Source organism: Neoarius graeffei, chromosome 5, assembly GCF_027579695.1.
Source record: "Neoarius graeffei isolate fNeoGra1 chromosome 5, fNeoGra1.pri, whole genome shotgun sequence".
Classification (NCBI taxonomy): Eukaryota; Metazoa; Chordata; class Actinopteri; order Siluriformes; family Ariidae; genus Neoarius; species Neoarius graeffei.
This window is the reverse complement of record NC_083573.1, coordinates 5,350,105-5,363,609: the sequence shown is the minus strand read 5'-3', so window position 1 is coordinate 5,363,609 and position 13,505 is coordinate 5,350,105. Positions and strand designations below refer to the sequence as shown.

The following is a 13,505-nucleotide window of genomic DNA, read 5'->3' as shown; positions in this document are numbered from 1 at the left end:
GAATTGTACTCCATGACAGCTTTTTTAGCGCTCTGCACCAATACCTCACGAGGCTGCATGTCACAGCGAGTGTCTGTGTTGATCTTGCCGGAGTGCCCATTCAGAATCTTTTCAGTCGCTAGTGAAAGTCGCTCAGGTGGAAATGCGCGTTTCAAACAAAATGTTACTTCCCGGTTGGCGGGATTCTCGCAATGCGGTGTGCGCATGATCAAAAGTGGAACGAAGTCTCGCTACCACAAGATAACGCGCGATTTCATAAGACTCTTTACTGGCTGTCTGTGGTGTACAGTACGTTTGTAAATGTTATGCGCTCTTTTATCATCGTGGGAATTGATTATAGCTCTAAATAAATATTGAAGTTTTTTTTAAAGAATCCGTATAACTTTATTTGTGCGCCCGTATACTACGTTTATTGAATCAAATCCGTATAAAATACGGACATTCCGTATAGGTTGACATGTATGATTATCTCATTCCTGCATTCCTATGTTTTTAATTATTTCATTCCTTTGTCTGAACTATCTCATTCTCATGCTTTAATTATCTTGTTCCTCTGCTTTCATGATCTCATTCTCATACCTTAATTATCTCATTCCCATGCCTTCATGATCTTGCTTTAATGATCATGCCTTAATTATCTCATTCCCAGATCTTAACTATCTCGTTCCTTTGCCTTCATTTTCTTGAAACTGCCTTAATTCGCTTGTTCCTATGCTTTCTCATTCCTATGCCTTAATCCTCTCATTCCTGTGCTTTAACGATGTCATTCCTCTGATTTTAATCATTTCATTCCTTTGCCTTAACCATCTCTTTCTCATGCTTTTATTATCTTATTCCTCTGCTCTCATGATCTCATTCTCATATCATAATTATCTCATTCCCATGCCTTTTATGATCTCATTCCTGCATTTTAATGATGTCATTCCTGTGCTTTAATTATCTCATTCCTTTGTCGGACCATCTCATTCCCATACCTTAACTATCTCGTTCCTCTGCCTTAATGAGCTTGATCCAGTGCCTTAATTATCTTGTTCCTCTGCTCTCGTCTCATTCTCATACCTTAACTATTTCATTCCCATGCCTGAACTGCCTCATTCATATGCCTGAATTTTCTCATTCCTGTGCTTTAATTATCTCATTCCTTTGTCGGACCATCTCATTCCCATACCTTAACTATCTCGTTCCTGTGCCTTAATTGTCTCATTCTCATGCTTTAATTATTTTGTTCCTCTGCTTGAATGATCTCATTCCCACACTTTAACTGTCTCATTTCTATGCCTGAATTATCTCATTCTCATGCTTTAATTATCTTGTTCCTCTGTGCTAATGATCTCATTCCCATACCTTAACTGTTTCATTTCTATGCCTGAATTATCTCATTCTCATACCTTAATTTTCTTGTTTTTATGTCTTTATTAAGTTGTCTCTCTGAGAAAATTCTCAGAAAATAACTTGGGTGTGGAAACACGAGCTCCACTTCGTCCCACGTTGATTATTTTCCCGTAACAGCATGGCGCAGAGTGTTTTTATTCCTCACACAGTATGCCTGGAATATTTTGCAACACCGCTCGATCCCTTTGCTGACCCGTTTTCCCGTTGCAGGTGCTGCTTACTGCCAGTTCATGGACATGCTTTTCCCTGGCTGCATCAGTCTTAAGAAGGTCAAGTTCCAAGCCAAGCTGGAGCATGAGTACATTCACAACTTCAAACTTCTTCAAGCCTCCTTCAAGAGGATGAATGTGGACAAGGTGAGGGAAGCGGAACAGTCCGACCAGATAAATAAATAATAAGAATGCACGGAAGGGCACTGAGTGAAACTGGCTTGCTTGCAGATAATTCCTGTCGAGAAGCTCGTCAAGGGTCGTTTCCAGGACAACCTGGATTTCATCCAGTGGTTCAAAAAGTTCTTCGACGCCAACTACGACGGGAAGGAGTACGACCCCGTGGAGGCGCGACAGGGCCAGGACGCCATTCCTCCTCCAGACCCCGGAGAGCAGATCTTCAACCTGCCCAAGAAGTCACCCCATGCAGCCAGCTCCCCGACGGCAGGTCAGTCTTCACGCCTGGCTCACTTTAATGATTAATTAACCAACTAACGGATAAAACAGGGCCAGATGTTCTACCAAGCTGCTAAATCAAACCCTGAGTGCTGTCACTGACTTACTGCATGTAATAATTCATGAGGTGAAGACTAACAGTGTCCTCTGCTAACTGTTATACCAACCATGTGACCCAGGGGCGACTAGATCATCGAGTTCAACCCCCAAATCGTCCACGTCAACCTCGCGACCCTCTTCTGCCAAAAAGGGCCCTGTAACGACAGCAGCGACCCCGGCCAAGGGCGAGAAGGAGCTGGAGGCTCAAGTAGCGCAGCTTAACGAACAGGTCCACACCAGATACCCTGTTAACTCACAATATTGTCAGATTTCATAAAGCGATTGCCGAAATTCACTCATTTATTTCATCCAGTCAGGTGATTAAACGCTTTCGGGGCTGTGGTGATTGGAAATTAATCAGAGTCGATTATTTTCCTGTAACGGCGAGGCGTTGTTCCTCTGATACCAAAAGAGTCTTTAATTTGCTAAATTCTGACACGTCATACTTTTTATCTGTTTATAGTTACATCTCAGGTTAGTAATTCACACATTCGTGTTTGTGTTGGTCGGAATGTTTCCGGTTGTTTTACTAATGACTGCGGATAATTTCATTCGGCAAGGGATAAAACACTTGGGGGCATGCTTTTGGAGGAAAATAATCAGTGACTGTGTGGTGTGATGCAGCCCGTCTAAGAGAGGCAGTTGATTATTTTACCAGTAACAGCATGCCGAGAAGCGTTTTATTCCTCTTACACCACAGCAGGTTTATTAAAGGTGCTGACTGCAAAGTTGAATTCTGGGTAAAATGTTCTTTGCCGCTGATGGAGTTTCGAGATGTTTTGCTCCTACACACACACCGTGTATCCGTGATAAAAAGCGTCCCACGTTTTACGATTCCAGAGATCGCTGAAGCAAGCGAGCGACAATATCGTATCACGTGACCACCTTGGGGCGTGTCTCTTTGACCTACTTTTAGCCAAAACAAGTCAACGTGGGCAAACAAACACGACGGACTCTGCTCTCCTGCCAGCGGAAAATTAAAGGAAAGCCTGCCTAGCGAGTGCAACTGGAAGATAGAGCAAAGTTAGAGAGATGTGTCGTCTTTTTTTTTTTTTCTGGACAGGTAAGTAAATAATTCTAGCTAGCACTTAGCTATCTTCGCCTAAAGGCCTCTGCATGCTCTTGCGACAAGGCTTTCGCAGATAGCTTTTCGCAGACAGTTGTAATTTATTGTTGAGCGGGGATAATAGGCGTGCGCGATGTTATTCACCGGCACAACGCAAGGGGGCGCAAAGTCGCTAGGAGTAGTTGGTGGGTGTGGTTAGTGGAGTGTTTATCCTCCGGTTACTTATAATGACTCGAACTTTTTTTTTTTTTATAATGACTAGAACTGGAGTCGTATAGATGTACGTACTTCCTCAATCAACCGCTCTTCATGCTGCTCCATCTTCGCTCGTGTTTTTAAAAATGCCGGTCGTGAAAACAAAACAAACCGGGAAAGTAGGGAAGCGGAAGTGCGTGTACAGCGGATGTAGAGTGGACCAATCAGAGCCCTCTTGTCTGCGACGCTGTCTGCGAGGCTTCTGCGGTGGTCACAATTTTTGGGAGGTGCGCGCAGAGCGTCTGCGTAGGTGGGGGGGCTACGCAGACACTATCTGCGACACCGTCTGCGAGGACTGGGTTGTCAGCATAAATTGGCCTTTAGAACGCATGAGTTTGACTCCATGGTTGCGATATGGTATGGAGCAGGGGCGATTTCTCAGAGACAACAAGGGAAGCTGAGCTTCCCCTAAAATTCTCTCCCCAAACTGCAGCATCTACGACGTTGAATTCTCATTAAAACAATAACTTGCATAACATAATATATGCCCAAGATTGTATTTACGTTCATAACTATCCTGTAACTTATTTGAGTGATGTCTGACGAACTTGCAGTTCGCTACGAGAATCACCTTTGCTGCCAGGCTGTAACCAGCGTTGCCAGATACTGCTGACGTTTTCCAGCCAAAATATGTTCAAAACCCGCTAAAATGCACTTAAAACAGCCCAATCTGGCAACACTGGCTGTAACCTTTCTTATTTCAATGGGCTCTATGGCTGGCAGCCGGGTATCCGTTGCAGTCTATGAGACGGCTCTGAACAGCCAATTTCGGCTAGTTGTTATTGGTTAAAATCGACAAAATCGTCACTTCCAGGGAAGCCGGGCTTCTCTGGGACTAAACGAGACAGTGGGAGGGACAAGAAGCCGGGCTGATGAAGGATTATTGGAGGTAGTGTTTGAAAGACATGAGGAGGGCGGGCTCTGTACTTCGGCGTCGGCGAGGAACACGGAAGCATGATCAGTCAGTCCCTAGCGGATGTCGAGAAAGTGTAGTCGTGTGCCAAAGTGCTGTCCGAATTTCTTTTCATATAAACGTTTCTTCTCATTGATGTCTCTGTACATTACTCTGTAAATAAATGTAAATATTACTCGTGCTCCGTTAACTTTCATCCATTCTATCAGTTTGATCATTCGCGAATTCACTCGTTTATTTCATTTGTAGTTCAATCTGGTTGTCGGCTAGCTTGAGCCTTATTGGGATCTGCAGTGCTAGCTGCTAACAGAAATTGGTGAAGTCTCTGGAAAGCACAACCAGCTGGTATGACAGGGTCACAGACCATTTTCTGGAAAAGGAGCGGAGGGCAGAATTTGTGCATAAATAGTGTTCATGTTCATGAATGTGAAGTGTGTATATTGTTCAGTAATGTTAAGAGAATGGTGGGCTCTGTGTTATAGGTTATACCTGGGTATGATATTCAAGGTTCTGTGTGTTGCATAGCCTACCTGGTTATGAATTTCCAGACTGTGTTGCAGAAGATGTTCAAGGATGTGTTGCACAGCTGGGTGTTGTGTTAAAGGCTCTGTGTTGCATATCAGGGTATGATGTTCAAGGCTCTTCGTTGAATAGCCAGTGATTTTTGGATGTTTGATATTTTTGATTAAGGATATGAGGCACTAGCCTGGCAAGCCAGACTATAACATGAAATGTACAAGCAAAAATACTTTCTGCCACTAGGTAGGGTTGTCTAGTTCACTATGCTAACGGGGCACACCTTTCTATGCTTTGATATCCGGCCTACAGGTTTTACGATGAATGCGTAAAATGGGCTTCCCCTGTTTTAAAAACCAGCAGCCGCCACTGGTATGGAGTAATACTCCGAATGTTTAGAGAAACGAGAACACAAAAGCAGGAACGGAGAAAAGATAAAAATCTTCGTCTTGTTTCACGGATCTATTCGCGAATGTCAAACACAAACGACTCAAAACTCTCCGAGGTTAAATGCAGGTAAACGACGTGACGTTTTTGTCGTTTTGTATCCAAATGAGAGTCGGAGCTCACCCATCTGCGTTCTCGCTTCTTGAAGGCCGATCTTGTGGCCGATGGTTTTGAAACAATCTGACTTTCAGTTCTTCGTTCATTCGCTTCTTCCGCGTAAGGGCGAGATATTGCTGCTGAGGCGAGCATATCCAGCGGAGAAATCAGACGGCTGGTCCACTCATTCTCCATTTTCTCCATGCTGAGTACTCCGCCATTACTGCCCAGCTCACGCTCCGGAAGAACTGGTGCAACTGAACTTGCTTTCCTTTTCTTGTAGTTTTCGTTTTCTTTAATTGTTGGGACTGCACCGTCTTTCAATACGGGCTTATAGCCAACGCTTCTCAACAGATCAGAGGTCTCGTACGAGTCTTCAGTCAAATGTGCAGAGCAGAAGAGAGACCACTTCATCGGCGCCCAACGTGCCCGTGAACTTCTTGCAAAACGTAAAAATCTTTGCAGTTTGAACATTCTTGGGCCATGAATTCAACGTAAATCCACCTTCTGTCGTGTTGCTGCACCGGCCAGCAACACATCTACAGTGGTCTGCAAAAGTTTGGGCACCCCTGGTCAAAATTGCTGTTCCTGTGAACAGTTAAACAAGTTGAAGATGAAATGATCTCCAAAAGGCATAAAGTTAAAGACGACTCATTCCCTTTATATTTTAAGCAAAAACAATTTTTATTTTCATCTTTTATATTTTCAAAATGACAAAAAAGGAAAAGGGCCTGAAGCAAAAGTTTGGGCACCCTGCATGGTTAGTGCCTAGTAACACCCCCTTTGGCAAGTATCACAGCTTGTAAACACTTTTTGTAGCCAGCTAATAATCTTTCAGTTCTTACCTGGGGGATTTTCACACATTCGTCCTTGCAAAAGGCTTCCAGTTCTACAAGTTTCTTGGGCTGTCTTGCATGCACTGCTCTTTTGAGATCTATCCACAGATTTTCAATGATGTTTAGGTCGAGACTGTGAGGGCCCGGGCAAAACCTTCAGCTTGGGCCTCTTGAGGGATTCCATTGTAGATTTTGAGGTGTGTTTTGGATCATCGTCTTATTGTAGGACCCGTCCTCTTTTTAACTTTTTTACAGGTGGTGTGATGTTTGCTTCCAGAATTTGCTGGTATTTATTCAAATCCATGCTTCCCTCGACCAATGAAATGTGCCCTGTGCCACTGGCTGCAACACAACCCCAAAGCATGATCGATCCACACCCATGCTTCAGAGTTGGAGAGGTGTTCTTTTCCTGGAATTTGGCACCCTTTTTTCTCCAAACATACCTTTGCACATTGTGGCCAAAAAGTTCTATTTTGATTTCATCAGTCCACAGGACTTGTTTCCAAAATGCATCAGGCTTGCTTAGATGTGCATTTGCAAACTTCAGATGCTGAATTTTGTGGCTCGGACGCAGGAAAGGTTTTCTTCTGATGACTCTCCCATGAAGGTCATATTTGTTCAGGTGTCGCTGCATAGTAGAACAGTGCACCACCACTCCAGGGTCTGCTAAATCTTTCTGAAGGTCTTTTGCAGTCAAACAGGGGTTTTTATTTGCCTTTCTAGCAATCCAACGAGCAGTTCTTTCAGAAAGTTTTCTTCATCTTCCAGACCTCACCTTGATCTCCACTGTTTCTGTTAACTGCCATTTCTTAATAACATTACGATCTGAGGAAACAGCTACCTGAAAACACTTTGCTATGTTCTTGTAGCCTTCTCCTGCTTTGTGAGCGTCAATTATTTTATTATTCAGAATGCGAGGGAGTTGCTTAGAGGAGCCCATGGCTGTTGATTTTAGGGACAAGTTTGAGGAGTCAGAGAATTTCTACAGCTTTGAAATCTGCATCATCTGACCTTTCCTAACGAAGAATTTGAACAAGCCACAGCTCAATAAGCTAATTAAGGTCTGGAGCCTTGGTAAAAGTTACCTGAGAACTCAAATGTATTGGGGTGCCCAAACTTTCGCATGGTGTTCCTTTTCTTTTTGCACTCTCCGATTGTACAAAACAAAAATAATACACAAACCTTGCAGAAAACGCTGAAATGTGTCGTCTTTACCTTTATGCCATCTTCTGCTCACTTAACTATTCACAGTAACAGACATTTTCAGTAAGGGTGCCCAAACTTTTGCATGCCACTGCATGTGGCCTGGCGATAAATTAGCTCAAAATGGAGGATCGGAGTTGCTGTCAGCTCTGTGTTTTAGTATCGCGGAAATGGCGATGAGACCGCTAAACTTCCTGCTGTGATGTCACAGATGTCAAGGTCATTCACTCGGGCCGTTACCTATATAAATCATTTTAATCGTGAAAATTACGAGATTAGATTTATCGTTAACGCTTAAAACTATTCCTGTGCCATTCTTAAGGTCTCAAGGCATTTATAAACAAAAAGTGAGGCCATGGTTCTGCGTGTCTCCTTGAAGCTCGTCGTTTCCCTCAAGAGGGAGGAAGACGGTCCCAAAATGGAGAAACGCAACCCTGAGGACATCAAAACGATCACATCCGATTCATCCGCACGATATCCTTGTGAGACAGGACAATAAAAAAAGTTTAAAATTTCAAATGACTTTGCAGTCAGCACCTTTAGGAACATTTTTTTTTTTTAAATCCATTTTGAGGTACATTTAATGTTGTAGGACTTCCATGAAATGACTTACTTCCTGTTGTTACTTGTGTTGCACAGAAGTTGAACCGTGTTGTTGCTTTATTGATCTATAGCTTATTTATTATATTAGTCCTGGAAATGTCACGAGATGTAAATATCAGCAGAGCTGCTGTGGTAGAAAATGAATCAACACTTTCCGATCAGTCAAACAGTTCCTGTAACTCCGCCCCCGTTTCCTTTCTCCACTCTGTCCGTAGCTGAACACATTCAAGCTGGCGCTGGAGGGTGTGGAGAAAGAGCGGGACTACTACTTTGGGAAGCTGCGGGAGGTGGAGCTGCTGTGCCAGGAGCAGGGCCAGGATAACGGACCCTTCGTGGAAAGAATTATGGAAGTGCTGTACTCCACAGATGAACAGGTCTGTCTGCTCTTTTCCTCGTTCTCTTTCAGCCCGTAATTTAAAGGGGTACCAAATATAATATATACAGTTGCTGATGTGACAAAGTAACGTATTCTTAAGTATTCGATCAAATTTATATACAGGGAGTGCAGAATTATTAGGCAAGTTGTATTTTTGAGGATTAGTTTTATTATTGAAAAACAACTATGTTCTTGATGAACCCAAAAGACTCATAAATATCAAAGCTGAGTATTTTTGGAAGTTGGAGTAGGGCTTTCTTAGTTTTAGCTATCTTAGGAGGATATCTGTGTGTGCAGGTGACTATAACTGTGCATAATTATTAGGCAACTTAACAAAAAACAAACATATACCCATTTCACTCATTTATTTTCACCAGGGAAACCAATATAACAACTCAACATTCACTAATATACATTGCTGGCATTCAAAAACAAACAAAAAAAACAAATCAGTGACTAATATAGCCGCCTTTCTTTACAAGGACACTCAAAAGCCTGCCATCCATGGATTCGGTCAGTGTTTTGATCTGTTTGCGATCAACATTGCGTGCAGCAGCAACCACAGCCTCCCAGACACTGTTCAGAGATGTGTACTGTTTCCCCTCCTTGTAGATCTCACATTTGATGAGGGACCACAGGTTTTCTATGGGGTTCAGATCAGGTGAACAAGGAGGCCACGTCATTAATCTTTCTTCCTTTAGACCCTTTCTGGCCAGCCATGCTGTGGAGTACTTGGATGCGTGTGATGGAGCATTGTCCTGCATGAAAATCATGTTTTTCTTGAAGGATGCTGACTTCTTCCTGTACCACTGCTTGAAGAAGGTGTCTTCCAAAAACTGACAATAGGACTGGGAGTTGAGCTTGACGCCATCCTCAACCCGAAAAGGTCCCACAAGCTCATCTTTGATGATACCAGCCCATACCAGTACCCCACCTCCACCTTGCTGGCGTCTGAGTCGGACTGGAGCTCTCTGCCCTTTGCTGATCCAGCCACGAGCCCATCCATCTGGCCCATCAAGACTCACTCTCATTTCATCTGTCCATAAGACCTTAGAAAAATCAGTCTTGCGATACTTCTTGGCCCAGTCTTGACGTTTCATCTTGTGTGTCTTGTTCAGTGGTGGTCGTTTTTCAGCCTTTGTTACCTTGGCCGTGTCCCTGAGTATTGCACACCTTGTGCTTTTTGACACTCCAGTGATGTTGCAGCTCTGAAATATGGCAAAACTGGTGACGAGTGGCATCTTGGCGGCTTCACGCTCGACTTTCCTCAGTTCACGGGCAGTTAGTTTGCGCCTTTTTTTTTTCAACGCGCTTCTTGCGACCCTGTTGACTATTTTGAATGAAGCGCTTGATTGTTCGATGGTCACGCTTCAAAAGCTGGGCAATTTTAAGAGTGCTCCATCCCTTTGCAATATATGTCACTATTTTTGACTTTTCTGAGTCCGTCAAATCCCTCTTCTGACCCATTTTGCCAAAGGAAAGGAAGTTGCCTAATAATTTTGCACACCTGATATAGGGTGTTGATGTCATTAGACCACACCCCTTTTCATTACAGAGATGCACATCACCTGGTATGCTTAATTGGTAGGAGGCTTTCAAGCCTATGCAGCTTGGAGTAGGCCAACATGCATAGAGAGGGTAATGTGGTCAACATACTCATTTGCCTAATAATTCTGCACTCCCTGTACTAGAAAACAACGAAATATCTTGGTAATTGTAAATATAATAGTCGGTACGCTAAACGGCACGAGAGTCGCCATTTTTAAAAGACCGTGACGTCAGCCCTACCCACTGCACTAGGAGAGAAGCGTGTAATCATGGCGTCGGGCGCATCAAGTGAAAGCGACAGCTCTGTCGAATCGTATGAAGAGATCCCGCAAGACACACTGCAAGCAGGCTATGGCTTAGAAAGGTACCAGTTTGAACCTAGGAGAGGTACTCTCGACTCCGGCGATGACGAAAGAAGAGAAGAAAGCTCGAACTCGCTTGGTGTTTTTCAGCGGAAACGAGTGAAAAGACACGTCTGGAGGATCGTTACGCTTTCCATCGGTCCTGTTATTACACCCGAAAGCAACACACTGTGGCATCGTGTAGCCGATCGCTTACAATTCATCCTACTTTCCGATTCACACGTGCTATTCCCAACCTCAATGAGCCAACACAACTGGGCACATACATACGTCATGAGTGTTACGCAGAGAAAATGAACGTGCATTCTGATTGGATAAAATTAATATCACGGCGGGCTGTTCAAACTGCGGAAATAGTTTGCTCGAGCTACTTTCAAAACACTATAACTTTCCAACCTTAGAACAAAAAACTTTTGTAAGTCTTGAATAAGGTTCGTTAATGTGCGTTTTATTGTTATATTTACTCTATATATTGCCCTCTGTTCCCCTTTAAGTGGGGACTGTTGTGAACAGGCTTTCCGACACCAGACGTGTTCACGTTCAACCCTGAAAAAAAAAACCCAGGGATAGAAAATGAGGACTGAAGGAGGAAATTGCGTGAGAACAATCAGTGGAGTAGAGCTTTGAGTAATGATAAAATAATGGTGCGTGTCCAGGATGGTGGTGAACGACACTGCAGACGTGTGTGTTTTGTTTGTTCAGGAGGCTGGAGGAGAAGGAGAACACGAGGCTCTGGCACAGGAAGCGGAAGTCCCTGATGACACACAGGATGAATATTGAACAGCATCGATACACACACACACACACACACACGCTCCCCTTTGCCGTCCGTGAGTTTTGACCTTTTATTTTCCGTCAAGATGGCACAAGAGAAAAAGTCCAGGCGCCACTTTTAAATTAATTTGTTTTGGTATTTTGTGAAATGAAACATGAAATCTCGTTCCTGTACATGTCTCCATGTCGGAAAAACCCCCCCCCAAACATGAAAAAAAAAAAACCCTCCACACTTTCACCATGAATACTGAACGAAGTTGTTTTCCTGTTGGTTTGGATTGAACATTTTATGAAGGAAACATGGCTTTATTTTCAGCCGTCTTTTTTCTTTTCTTTTAAATCTGGCACGTCGGGAGCGACGTGTACGTGACTCGCGATGTCGCTTCCCTTTTGCAAAAGTGCTGAATATATTGACACGAACAGTTGACTTGTAGGTGGTTAAAAACAACCAGAACATCCGAATACGGCGGCGAAAACAGCGCAAGTCGATGAAGTCCCTTGATTTTGACAAAGAAAATCGTTCACGCTATGCTAGAAAAGCATAATCGCGCCACACTCGCTCATTGAAATGTAATTATTGATCCATTAATATAGCATTCAGAATGCACAAATGAATAAAACAAAAAATCAGCCATCTCACAAAACCCTTTATGCTAAGATTCACTTGCTCAGCTGTTGGGTAAATTTGACGTAAAGTTGAGGAATCAGCAGCCGGTTGCGCCGATAGAGCGAAACCTGTTGTGGCAGAAATGTTTACTTCGTATAAGTTTACGCACTATTTAAAAAAAAAAAACGGTTGCACCAAGTAGCATAGTTCTGACCTCGTCTTAAATTATAACGTAAAACGTAGAAGGAGCAGGTGTGACATCCGCTGTTTAAAAAAAAAAAAAAGGATTCTGTCCAGGTTTATTTTGAACATCCGTAACCGTGATTTCAGCGACAAAACGGCACCTCAACGAGATTTTCTGAATTCTGTGCAAATTTTATAAATTCAACACAAATCCAAACAGCGATTGTTTGAAAAACGTATAACTGTCGTTGCGGTTTTGTTATTCCACACGTTTAAGATGTTGGGCAGAAAAAAAGTTAGGAAGGAGCGTTTGAGCGAACGTAGCGAGTACAGATTTACTCGCTTTGCTCTTCGAATCCAAATCCGAGCACGTAACCTGTAAATCAGACTTGAGTATAATGAACGTATTTTTAAGCTTAATTAGTCAGATGGATATTTTCGATAGGATTTAAAAAAAAAAAAAAAAAACCCTGGCAGATAGGCCACGCCAACAAGTGACAAACTCCAAGCGATACGAAGGACTTATCGCCATCTAGTGTGAACGTCCAAGTGGTGCAACCGGCTGCAGATATAAAATCTGCAATAAATAGGATATTTACAATCATCCGCTGCGATTTTGAATTTTTTTTTTTTTGAGTGTGTGTGTCTATTCCCTCGTCCAGATATATCCGAATCAATCCCAGTTGCTTTCTCCAACACGAGCAGCTTTGTGTCCCAGTCCGTTCTTGCTATTGGATCGAGAATTTCAGCGTATTTGTCTCCTCGTGACACTTTACTTTAGAAGCCTGCCACATTCTGAGGGAAAAAAAAAACAAAACGAAAACCGTTGAAAGGAATAAAACGTGTATATTGAAGATATTTTAATATAATTTTAAAGTCCAGGTTTTAGCAGGAGGACGTAACGGTAACTCGCGGTCAGAAACAGTGTTCCAGTGCATCATATACTGTCTCATGATGATGTTGCATTCAGCTCCACTACCGAACTCCACGGCTCATTTATTATCGTGTACAATGAAGAGGAATGTAATGTACTGTTAATAAGTATAAATAGAAAATGTTCTTTTTTTGTTCGTTTGTTTATTCTCTCTCTCTCTCTCTCTCTCTGTACCCCTCATTATGCATTCCCCCAAAATCTGTGTTGCATGTTTTCATTTTATTTGTGAATAACTTGACCTGCTTTTTACATATTTAATATAAAACACAAAAAGTTCCTTTTTTTTTTTTTTTTTGTATGTTTAACCTGCTATTTTAAATCTCCAGAGAGATTTAAATTTGCCGTAATAAAAATCTGTCACTTTGAAAAGGAAATATTTGGGTGTTATTTATTATTATTTTTTTTATTTATTCATTTTGAATTGAAATGTAATAACAGGAGCATGTCACGACTGAGTGGGTTTGTGGCGTGGGATTCTTTTGCGTTCCTGATGAAAACAAATTAATGATGAACACATTTAATATACAGTATGATTCGGTGTACTCAAATAAAATGGAAAGAAAACTCTTTCAGTGTTGAGCAATAAATCTGCATCAGTGCTTTATTGTTGCGTTTTAAAGGTTTATTGAT

General features: G+C 42.5%; 1 protein-coding gene across 4 annotated transcripts in view; it reads left to right on the top strand.

Annotated features, from left to right (window-relative positions):
• The window catches only part of mapre2 (microtubule-associated protein, RP/EB family, member 2), a 53,003-nt gene extending 39,541 nt beyond the window's left edge, over nt 1-13,462 (top strand). For all 4 annotated transcript variants that reach the window (XM_060921030.1, XM_060921031.1, XM_060921032.1 and 1 more), the window contains 5 exons: nt 1,603-1,748; nt 1,833-2,049; nt 2,237-2,385; nt 8,307-8,465; nt 11,080-13,462. In XM_060921030.1, coding sequence (XP_060777013.1) covers nt 1,603-1,748; nt 1,833-2,049; nt 2,237-2,385; nt 8,307-8,465; nt 11,080-11,157 — 749 coding nt within the window. In that variant the 3' untranslated portion in view covers nt 11,158-13,462. The remainder of the gene's footprint in view (nt 1-1,602; nt 1,749-1,832; nt 2,050-2,236; nt 2,386-8,306; nt 8,466-11,079) is intronic.
• The last annotated feature ends 43 nt before the right edge of the window (nt 13,463-13,505 follow it).